This window comes from Ursus maritimus, unplaced genomic scaffold, assembly GCF_017311325.1.
Source record: "Ursus maritimus isolate PB19 unplaced genomic scaffold, ASM1731132v1 scaffold_6, whole genome shotgun sequence".
Lineage (NCBI taxonomy): Eukaryota > Metazoa > Chordata > Mammalia > Carnivora > Ursidae > Ursus > Ursus maritimus.
The window spans coordinates 78,327,223-78,339,148 of record NW_024426774.1 but is presented as its reverse complement, the minus strand read 5'-3'; the positions used below and the strand labels follow the sequence as shown (position 1 = coordinate 78,339,148).

Sequence of the window (11,926 nt, the reverse complement as noted above, 5' to 3'; positions counted from 1 at the left end):
GGGCTACTTCAATTGTCCTATTAGATACAGAAATCATGCTATTTTACTTTTTGATTCAATTCAGACTTGCAAAAATAAAACCTTGTATCTTCCTTCAGGATCAGCTTTACCCATTCTTGGCTTCAAGAACATGGTGATCAAGAGCTCACTTTGAACAAACATCCCTGTTACAGGAGATGGCAGGATATCGAGCCACCGGTTCTAGCCAGGGGTGGTTCTGGGGATGGAGGTATGCATAAAATATGGATTCTTATGGGAAGGAAACATTCTGAAGGATCAGAGTACATTTGAAACTCATGCCACATAACATAGGTGTCATTTTTATTTTATTTAAAGAAAAAAAGGGGGGAGGGGCCAACAGTAATTTTATAATACACAGAAGACAAGTTAGCACTGGGTCGTTGGGGGGTAGGCCATGTACTTGCCACCACTCTGCTTTGTAGCTCTAGGATTAGTAAATTTAATGCAGTCTGTCATTGTATTACTGTTTAGCAAATTTATAATTGGCAAAATTAGGGATTATGTATCACTATAAGTGGACAACTAAGATGAAAACCTAAATAAAATATCACTTTAAAAATAAACCATAAATATATGATGCACATTAGTGTAACAAAACCATTTTTGTAAACATTTTCTTCAACATAACATGTGTATGAGGAAAAACAACACTGCACTCAATACAGAGTTACTCTGATTTAAATACAGAAAGGTATTACTTATTAAAGCTTTGACTACACCTACAGATGTATTTGTATTTTGTTTTGAAGAGCAGTGCTAAATATAAATAGTTCAATGTTCCATATTTAATGGCATCATAATACTGTTTTCTTTTGTAATTTTGCCATTTTGGCACTTTTGTGAAGTCACTACCCTGTTAAAGGAGAATAAAGAAAAAAACCCAAACCAGCCCTTCTCTAGAAGAATGACATTTCACCTGCTCGTAATCTTTTATGGAGAAACCTAACTGGGCAGCTGCATGAAGCTGCCTCAACACCACCTGGTTTACGAGGTGCTGAGGCCAGGAAGGCAAGGAAAGCACATACCAGGCACGCGGCCCCCACAGACAAATGGCTGTCTGACCTCAGGTGACTTAAGCCCAGAGATGGATGTGATCACATTCCGTGCAAACACTGTAGACTGCTGCCACGAGGCTGCCTGCTGCTGCATGAACAGGACAGGCGGATTCTGGCTTGAGCTCAGACCCATCACCTTGGAAGGAAATCCAGTTTTTGTCAAGTTCTAACTACTCAGTAATTCCAAAGAAAAGCCATTTGTCTCATCTGGTCACCCTCCTTGGCTTACAGACACTGAGATTCAAGTCTGTATAAGAAGACCGTGATGGCTCAGTCTTTTCTCTCTCTTCCTTATTAGTATCAGAAGTTTAATTTTTTTTCCCCAGACACCTGCTCAACTTTATCTCTCCGTGAAGTCATGGGAGAGGCTACAGTCATCCCAGCCATCCAGTTCTTTCTCCTCTTGGCATGCACACATGCTCACAGCGGCACATTTCATCTTACTCGAAAAGCCAAAACATGCAGGAAATTACCAGCAGTAATTTGATTTTGACTGAAGTCCTGTGGTGATGGCCTCTGGCCCATCTCAAAAGTCCCTTCCATAGGTGGGATTAACTCTTTAATCTTCTCTATGTTAATTACAAATTAGTAGAAAAGAACTAGTCCTTTCTGCTTTGGACATTAGTATCACTCCAAAGTCTTAGAAATGGAAAAACCTTTTCCAATGCCTTGTCCTTTTCAAAAGAGGGCAAGGCTTTCTCAGCTTATCTTGTCTTTGTGGGTAGGTACATCTGTGCTGTTTCTGCATCTGCGAGTATATCTATTTCTCGCTAGGCTATTGTAATTCCAGGACAGCCTTTGGCAAAGATGCTGAACCAGGAGGAAGAGAATGATAGGGGTCGAAGCAGATGCCAAATAGGAAGAGAATGCTGGGCAAAGCCTTGACAGATAGGTGCAGATGACTGTTATCTTTTCGGGAGGAAAAACCTCCTTTTTCATGTTGTAAAAGAAACTTAACCACAGAGGAGGATTAAGCCTAGGAAACACCAAATTCTGTTTGGTAAACAAAGTTTAAAGCCACCATCATGCAATATTCCCACTCAAAACTCAGTAAGAGGAAAGTAAACTGGTGGAGCCAAGACACTGAGCATTGCTCCTGTACCAAGAGATTAACAGTCTCAGAGGAATTGAGTGACCATGAAGCCATAAAACAAATTATTACCCAAGACATTTATTACAAATGTCATGAACATATTCATAAAGTAAAATTGGTTTAAAAAACAGAGAGAGAACAAGAGAGCAAATGAGAGGAGAAAAGCCAGGGCTTTGATATTACACCTAAAACACAGGAAGATGCCATCTTATGAATAAGCAGTATTAACTACATTCTTAAAATAGTTTTAGTGCATTGCATTTTTAGAAAAGGGAAACACCACCCCTCCCCCACCCCAAGAAAAGGTTCCTGCAACATTGAACAGGTTGTGTGACTATTCTAAATATGACCACCCGTCTGCTACCAAACCCCGAATTGAAAACAATGAGGCCTCTTATATTGTAGGCCACAGTGGCCCAGCAACCACTAACAGTGCATCTGGTGCAAACGAAGCATTCTGCTCTCTGAACTTAGAAAACAGATTGCACCTGTCAGCATGATGAAGCCAGATGGCTATTTCCCGTCTTCAGGGACAATTTCTCTTGTGCCTACTGAGACCTGTGACAAAATTAACAGTCAAACTTCAATCTGATAGTTTTGGTATTAAGATTAAATTAAACATTAATGTTTTCCTCCAAAAAACATAGAAACTAAACCACCTCTTAATGCATTACAAACAATGAGGTAGGCAAAAAAAAAATAAACATACGGTTGAAAAATTTCTTTTCCTCTGCAAGTGCAGACTGTGGTAAAACTGTTGTCGCATTTCTAGGTTTAAACAAAAATTAAACCTTTAACTGAGGCAGCGCTAATACTGTCACACAACAAAGTTCTGGCCATTATACAAATGCACACATTTTCTTTTCCTTTTTTTTTTTTTTTTTTTTTTAAAAGAACGATCTGCACATGATTTTAGGCAAAACCTGGTACACAGAAAAATGAGTTTTTGGCCAAGCCAAAAAAAAAAAAAAAATCAAATAAACAAAATGGGACCCCCTTAACCCACCCCACCCTGCCTCCCAAGCCCCACCCACAAAAGTTATCCTAGTAACTGTGTCTTTCACATTTTATAAATATTAACTTCTTAAACCTGCACCTTCTTCTTTGACCACATATTGTCACATTACAAAAAAAGAAATGTCAATTAAATACACTGTTAATGTTACTATATTAAATCTGCTCTCTGCTTCAGCAAACTGCTCGTTAGACCATCATTTTACACCTCCGTGTGCCCACCCAACAAAACCAATGGCATGTTCATAGTCTCCACCTTCAATACCCATTAGACAGAGTCACTCAGAGACAAGGAATTCTGGAGCTGAAGGAAAGGCATTTGCTTTCTGATCTGATGCTCGATCCCAAACACTTATAGCACCTGATGGTAGAATGTGAACAGCACCAGCTGCATTGCAGCCTTGATTTATTTTTGAGTAGGGAAAAGAGAAGGGGGATAAACTGGTAAGAGGTGCAGAAAGGAAACAAATGAAACAAAACAAAACAAAAAACCCCACACGTGGTGTCTGCACACACAGAGGTCCTGGACTACACTGGTGCGCTCTGAGCTCCAGTTGCAAGGAATTCCAAGTTCTCAGGATCTTGAAGACTCTGGGGGCCAGCAAGCCTCATCGCACTGCTTCTACCAGCTCAGAAGAGAAGTCCTGCCTAAGGTCATGAAATAAACCTGACTGCTGCCACCAGACCGAACAGAGGCAAAGAAGACCTGCAAAAAGCAAAAGAAAAAGAGAGGGAGAGATTTACCATGAAAACACAACCCAGTCCTTGACAGCAATGCTTCCTACGGTCCCAGGCAGATAACTTAGAGCCACTGACACCACGACACTTCCAAATGCAGGAAGCTTAAAAGCCCAAAGGCCCTTTCCAAAAGAAAATCTGAGATGATATCAATTTATCATACATAAGTAGTCACCATCTCTGTATGCAATTTTTATTACAACTAAGAAGGCTAACACTGCCATATTGTGAAAATTCAAAAGAAAAAAATTGATATTTCTGAAATTAAGCGATTTCTTTTTACCTCCACTGCTAATAACATCTAAAAGATAAATGTGTCTGGAAAACAGAATGAGCAATGGAGAGGACTCCTCAGCAACCTGCTTTTTCTCTTTTAAAAAACCAAGCTAAAATGTATTCGTTATTCACAGGACTCTATAGTCAAATTATGACAATTTACTTTTGGGCCTTTTATTAATAAACTTTAAGGGATGTAACATTATAAATGATAAAAATATCTAAATGCCCAAAGTTCAAAGAATATTATAGTTATGGCTACATTAAATATACTCAGGAAAATATTAAGGATAAAGCTGGCAAAATCCTGGATTGGGTCAGAGGTTGTACGGGGTTTCAAGGTAAACATTTCAGGAGATGCTATTAGAAAAGCATGAACTCCATTAGTAAATGAGCTATAGGACTGCAGGAAAGTGGGCTGGTGGTGATTCAGCTTGCTTAGTGAGCATGTAGTTAGGCAGGAGGACCAGCTGCCATGGACAGATCTATAGCTCCTTTGTCAAGCTGAATTTTTAAATTTAATCTGAGTAGTTGATCAATGGGCCGGTGGCTAGGATATTTAATATATTTTAATGTGAAGCAAGAGGTGGAAACGTTCTTAAGAGGCAAATTCCTAAGGTTGCAATAGGCTGCCTCAGGTGGTCAGAGGCTTTCCACCCAGGTGCACAGATGAGAAAGAAAGTTGGGCTTGGTAAAGGCCAGGCCCACCAGGAGGTCCTTCTCAAAGCAGGTGGGATGGGTCAACACGCTAGGCCATCCAGCTGCTTCACTCCAAGGCTGGCTTAGGAAGGGGCTTCCAGAGAGAAAGTAGACCTTGAAGGAGACAAGGATGTGTCCAGTTTTGAAAAACAAAGGTTTTAAACGGGGCTTTGAAGCCTTGGGGTCTCAGCTGCAGGAGGTGCTCATGCTTCTGCGTAAAATGATTTATGCGGTTAGGTATTTCTGACATGCAAACTATAAAATTATTTTACTATTCAGAAGCAGACACGTGGTATCTTTCTGATGCTTATCAGGGGAGAGGACACTTTTACCTACCCAAATTTGCAAGGGGGACCCTTCTAATCACAAAAGAACCCAATTCACTTAAATTGGCAGCTTTAACCTTCCCTGTCCCTAAACCCAAACACAGCTCACACAGATCACCTAATGGGGTTAAAAACCACCACCACAAACAAACCAACATATAATGATTTTGGCAGAGATAAGTATCTCTCGTGCCCTTATAAGCAAATACAAAATAAAATATACCCATCCCCCATAAACAGGTCTAAAAAGTCACTACTAAAACACTGCTTGATTAATTTATTTCAGAATCTATCAAAACCCCAAGAAAAGGCTTTACCAAACTCCACAGAAAATAAGCCATTACTAAAGCTAGTAGCAGCTAAAAAGAAGTCCTAAGGAAACCATTACCTTGTCGTTGCGTTCACATAAGAATTTTAGTCTTTGAGCCCTTTTGTGCATAAACACACCATCCAAGTGACCAGTTTCCACAGATCGGATCTCTATGGCCTTTTCTCCCCAGCCCATCGTCTGATTGGATCGAATATATGCTTTTTGAGAAGGGAAAAACATGTAATTGTTAAAGATAAGGAAACAGTCATGAAAAGAAGCTGCTCGTATAATACACACACACCTGAATGCCTAGCATTCAAGGATTTTTGTTTTTAAGGAACTTTGCCTTGGTAACCTTAAGTTTATCCTGGCAAGTGGTAATTTGAATTCCTGAGATGGTTCATGCTTATCGTGAGCAATGACCCACTGGATACAGAGTTTTGTGCTCATATTTTTCTGAAACCAATCATAAAGAAGGCAGTTTGAAGAAGTGATGAAGAGAGATAGTGACTAGCTGCAATAAAACCAGAAGAGGTCGGGAATATAAATTGAAATTTTCAGGTATCAGCCCTTCTGCCCCTTTACTCTTGAATGCACACCGGAAGATCAAGAGGCTGTTTTTAATTGTAGCTCTGCTATTCGAAAGAACAATCCCTTACCCTTTTTCTGCCTCACCTGACTTTCCACAAATCAGTCAACAACATCTGTCCTATTCCTTGGATGTCTTAAGGATTAAATGACAAGAGTTTTTAAAAAGCGTTCAATAATTACTTGGATTTTATTTTAAAATAGACGATGACCAGTCCCATGGTCTACAATCTTACTTTCCAACATCTATCGCCAACCATTCTGTTTATCCCCCCCTCAACCATTCTGCTAAATGACCAGGAGTTCTAAACAACACGTAAAACTGGTGTGATAAATACATGCAGTTTTACAGAAGGCTCCACTTTTACAAATGTTACCTCTTCCTCTGAGTGATACCTACCTACAGATGTTGGCATCTCTCCCCACTGCAGAACCACATCCTTGGTGATTCTTCCATAGGTATTCACATAAACCCCTTCATCTTCATAGCACACCAGAAGCTCCATGCCATCTGTGTTGGGGAGGATGATGATTGCATGGGGTTTGATGCTACACTGGATCTAGAGAAGAGGAAAAAAGTATAGGGAAGTATGTTTGTGGTTAGTTCTATCCCTGCAAAAGTGCTCCAAAAGACTGTCTTAGTGAATGCACTGGTTAATATTCTTGGTGAATAAATACAGAAATTGAATAAAATTTTGGAAAACCCATGCAACATATATCCCAAAGACCACATTTTACAGGTCATATACTCCACTAGTTCACATTTCTGAGGCCCCTGGAACATATCTGGATTGTGGACTCCATTAAGAAATTTTGTTCCCCAAACCATTCCCAACCCAGGGATGCTCTGGCCTGCCAGCAACTGCCCCAAATCCATCCCATGTTAGTCAAAGCCAGGGCTAAGAGGTTTTCAGGAGGGCCTCACAGAGCCGGGAGAATGGATCCCCACTTGTCTCAGAGCATGCAGCTATTGAAAATGGCACATCTTTTAAATACTCACCCCCATACCAAGGGGAAGCAAGGAATCCCTGCTTGTGTTAGTTCATTAAGCAGAGTAAAGAAAAAAGTCAAAACAAAATGAAGCCAGTCAACCAACCATAGAGTGTGGGTTCTTTCTTACGTGTGTTGGTAGATAAATGTCATAGACGGATCCTGAATCCACATCTACAGCATGGAATCCAGCACAGGATCCATAGATCACTTTCAACCTCTGGCCCTCCTCCACAGTGAGATCCACCAACAATGGCTTATGTACTAATTCTCCAAATGACTACAGAGAAGTAACCAAGAGAGAAGCCGTTAAGACAGAGTAGAACTTACTTCTGACAGATCAAATTAGAGAAGCCAAATCCAAGGTACTCCATTATTCAATTACTGAGCCACTCTGGCAACAACCATAAGCAAAAATACTCTAGAAGTCTTTTTAAATTTATTCTGCTTTTGTCTGTCAATCAGCATCTGGAAGACAATTCTTCCAGAAGTCATGTTGCAAATTCCCCTGAGTTGGCCCAAGAATTCCACTCTGTTGTTTGCCTTGGTGACAAATACATCCAAAGTGAAATAATGAGGACTTTCTGTAGTATACCACTCAACTATTCAAATGCAGACAATGGAGAAAGAGGAGGAGTTGTAGGAGTCACATACTGAGAACTTCTAGTAAGGTCACCATACAGACCTCTACTTTCATTTCTCGACTGGTGATACAGTGATGAAAAGCTGTACTGGATGACCTATAATGTACTGGGAGACCCCAGTTCTTCATTAGTATCAATACCTACATCTCACAAGACAGACTTAAACAATATATTTATAAAAGCAGCTTGGAGAGTACACCTGGAACATAAAGGATATTAAGACCAGATCTCAGAAGATAACTGTTATTTTACAACCAATTACTTTTAGTCAATAATATGTGGATTTATTTTTTAAGCAAATACGGTAAGCCCATTTATCCTGCTTTATTAGGGAATCAAGCAATAAGCAATTTAAATATGTCAATTTTCCAAATACTTGAAGCTTATCCTTTATTTCATAAAATATATCAAAAACTACTAAAAAATAAGTAAATAGAATGTTTTTGGATGAAAAATTATTAATTTCTTGATATGCACTAAAACAGTCCCAGGAGCTACGCTTAAGGTTTTGTGTCTAATATTAGAAATGAGGTTATTAAGTTATTTATAATATCCGATGTCACAGTGATATCATTTTAATTAAGAATTTCATTAAGTTTGTATCTAATGTAAACTCCAGAATTATAAAAAATACTAAAAAATACTCACAGAGAAAACTGTTAAGATTTTTCTACAGTTTTTCCTTTAGGCAAAAATGATGTATTATTCATGTTTTTAACTTACTTTTTCTTTTTAATGCATGATATACATATTTCTTGTGTCATTAAGAATTTCTGTAATTTTTAGTAAGTATTCTATTGAATAGATATACGTTCAAGCTGCCTACTGTTGGATACTTTTTTGTTATCAAAATATATCTAAATCTTTATACACATGCATGACTTCAGGAAGCAGGTCACAGTCTACTTTCTTAAATAGAGAAGGTGTTATTCTGTCCTTTCTTCTGTTATTACATTGACATATCAATCAAAGTCTCTACCAAATATTTAGCTTTCTCCTTCTCATACTCTGAGGACTGAGAAAGCAGACAGTGAGGCTTATTACACTGGAAATCGTCTTCCTTATGATGAAGTTATACATTGTGTTATTACATAATTTTTAAATGACCAGTTTTAACTGTTTAGAGTTTTTAAACTTATCCCCTGGCTCCTGGTCACACATCCATGGCTGACGCTAATTGATGCTATTACCTTAAAGGCCATAAATTTGTGATATGGCTTGGGTGCCCACGCATAGACCTCCACAGAACTCTTCAAAGCAATTACCAGAAATTTGATTCTTTCGTATTTTACTGAAAACAACAAACATAAGACAAGAGAAGTACAAGTCAGAATCAACATGGAACTCCAAATTCTGTTAGTTGTCTTTTCCAAACTTTACAAATATGCCTTCTATTGAGTCATTCGGACCAACGGGAGAAAAATACTGAGCGATCAAACCTCCTCAGAGTTTCCTTTTCCAATACTTTTTATGTATGATTCAGGCTGTTCCCATCTTTCTTGATGATATATGGGACTCAACTCAAATACTCTGGTTATTATCAGTGAGTACTTTCACTAATGTTCTTAATCTTCTTAGCCTGCAAGTATTTAATAATCAAGGACAATGCCAGCCATACCAGTCTGAAGTCTTAAGGGCTCAGTATTACTTCAAAAGGATAATAGTATGATTTATCAGTTAAGTATCACTTTGAACCACTTTCTGATCTACAGAGGTAGTGACTACTTGAATTCTACCTAAAGTTCCGTACAAAAAGAGCAGTAGTAAAGGAAATATAGTTGAAAATGCCTTCTTTACATAGCTGTTTTGGTTCTCCTGCAGCCAGGCAACTCTGCTTAAAAACAGACGCTCTCTGTGGGTTGTGTGTAAGTGATGAATCACTGACTTCTACTCCAGAAACCAAAACTGCACTGTATGTTAAATAATAAAATTTAAATTAAAAAGTAAATAAAAAATGTGGTTACAGCACTGTAAACAAACGAACAAAGCCCAGATGCTCTGAGGGGTAGCTCTACCAGTTTCTTTATAAGCTATCCAATGTCACAGTACTACTTCATTCTTTGTACATGAAAGATGACTTGTTAACTTGATAACTCTTCTTGTTAAATTCCATATACTGTTACTATTCAAATAAATCATTGACATTAATATTAAGACATAAAGGATTATAAGAGGTTGTCCAAACCAGTGCTGTTTAATAAAATTTTCTGCAATGATCAAAAGGGTTTACATGTGTGTACTGTTAATATGATAGCCACTAGTTGTATGTGGCCATCGGGCACCTGGAATATAGTAGTGCCACCGAGGAACTACATTTTTAAGTTTATTTCATGTTAACTAATTTAAATATGCATTTAAATAGCCCCTGTTCTTGATGGCAACTATACTATACAGCACAGGTCTTGATAAACGGAATATAATTTCCTGAAAGTATAAAGATAATGAATGAATGGTATTGCACACTTATCTAAGAAAACGTTTTGATTCATTCTGTAAGAATGACAGGACTGAGGACTGCTGTTTTGTTCCAATAAAAGCCCAGCACCATTTAACACATTTGCCTCTAGCTCCCTTTGCAGGATAATCTATTCATGTACATTTCCCGTTTTGCTTGGTTTCATTAAATTTAGACTTAAATGATTCTAGTTACACCTCAACAATTCTTTCACATAAACACAACACAGAGAATCCTAATCCCAAAATTTAATCAAGGAGATAGTACTACTTTCTAGTAACACAGAATCATTCCTATATTGGGGTGGCTCCTGCAGTCATTATTAATCAACGAGCCTGGAGTTGTAGAAAGATTACATAAATAAGAAAATCTTAAGGACTGCAATATTCTTGGAAGCAGAGGAACTCACTACAGCATATACTTTATAACACAGAAAAAATAAAACGTATTAGCAGAAACTATATAATATATAATAGGACCCTCACGTTAATCAGTCATAGGTATATAGAGACCATTTGTTGCTTTTCTCAAATTCCCATTTCAAATTCTATTACAATATATCATCTCTCCCATAAAAGTTTAATTTGGCTAAGCTCCATTATTTCCCCTTTATTTCCAACATTATTACCAGTATTTTGATTTTTTTCATACATAAAAAATTTGTTTTAGTTTTATTCTTGTGAGCTCTTATTTCATAAGAAAGACAGCATGCAAGCCACCACAAGACAGATGCTATGAGACACTGGCTGGTCAGCGTGATTCATTTAGTAGTTAAGAGCACAGTAGTCTGCACAGTGCACTTCATTCAAAACGACAAGCCATAGTTTGTCAAACTTTTAATCAGTGACTGCCAAGGATCCAAAGTCCTCTAAATGGAGAATAGGCCTGGAGCGCAAAGCAAGAATCCAAACTAGCTGGCTTTCCTTTGGCAATGTTTCCTTAGAGATGGTCTTGTGGCCACAGCTTGCAGAGAACAATGTGGACCGTCAAAGAGAAAGGGTGAAAAGCCTCGCTTACAAAATGAACCGTGAGGATGAGAGGGACAGATGACAGAGTGAGCAGTGGGAATGAACGGGTGTTATGCTAAAAGGTGCACTGTGAGGCTAGATGACACTCCAGGATTAGAAGATGCTTTGAAACAAAATCGCAGAAATGAGCTAGGGGGATCAGAAACAACACTAATTAAACCCTGTAAAACAATACCCTCATGACCCTCCCGGAACTTACCAACTTTATAGTGTACGCATCCTTCCAAATCTCCCACGGTTGTCCATCCCTGCTTCTTCTCAACTTCTGGATCATTATGAAGTATTTTATTTCTTAACCAGGACAAATAGTAGACACGTAACTTATCCTTTTTGCCTAGCAAAACAAATATAAATATTTTACATGCATGTTCAAAGTAGATATCATCAATAATAACAATAGTAGCCAAAGAAACGTCAATGAACAATAAATATCCTTCTGAGGGAACCATCTCTATGAGTTTTACTAGAACCTCAATTTAAGCTATTCAGATGGACTCTGAAACTCCTATAGAATTATTATTAAGTATACACCTGAGTTAGAAGGAAAGATTTCATGTATTTATTTGAGAGAGAGAGAGAGAGAGAGGACGAGAGCGGAGGGGCAGAAGGAGAGGAGAATCCTAAGCAGGCTCCACGCCCGACACAGATCCTGATGCAGGACTCGATCTCACGACCCTGAGATAGTGAAC

General features: G+C 38.4%; 1 protein-coding gene across 34 annotated transcripts in view; it reads right to left on the bottom strand.

The window, feature by feature from the left end:
* Positions 1-309: 309 nt before the first annotated feature.
* Positions 310-11,926, bottom strand: part of MAP4K4 (mitogen-activated protein kinase kinase kinase kinase 4) — a 189,309-nt gene continuing 177,692 nt past the window's right edge. For 20 of the 34 annotated variants that reach the window (XM_040623601.1, XM_040623602.1, XM_040623628.1 and 17 more), the window contains 6 exons: positions 11,437-11,571; positions 8,945-9,045; positions 7,241-7,390; positions 6,521-6,680; positions 5,611-5,750; positions 310-3,889 (listed from right to left, as the gene is read on the bottom strand). In XM_040623601.1, the coding sequence (XP_040479535.1) occupies positions 3,806-3,889; positions 5,611-5,750; positions 6,521-6,680; positions 7,241-7,390; positions 8,945-9,045; positions 11,437-11,571 (770 nt within the window). In that variant the 3' untranslated portion in view covers positions 310-3,805. Of the gene's footprint in view, positions 3,890-5,610; positions 5,751-6,520; positions 6,681-7,216; positions 7,391-8,944; positions 9,046-11,436; positions 11,572-11,926 lie in introns of all 34 variants that reach the window. The other 14 variants (XM_040623600.1, XM_040623599.1, XM_040623606.1 and 11 more) reach the window with 1 other exon arrangement.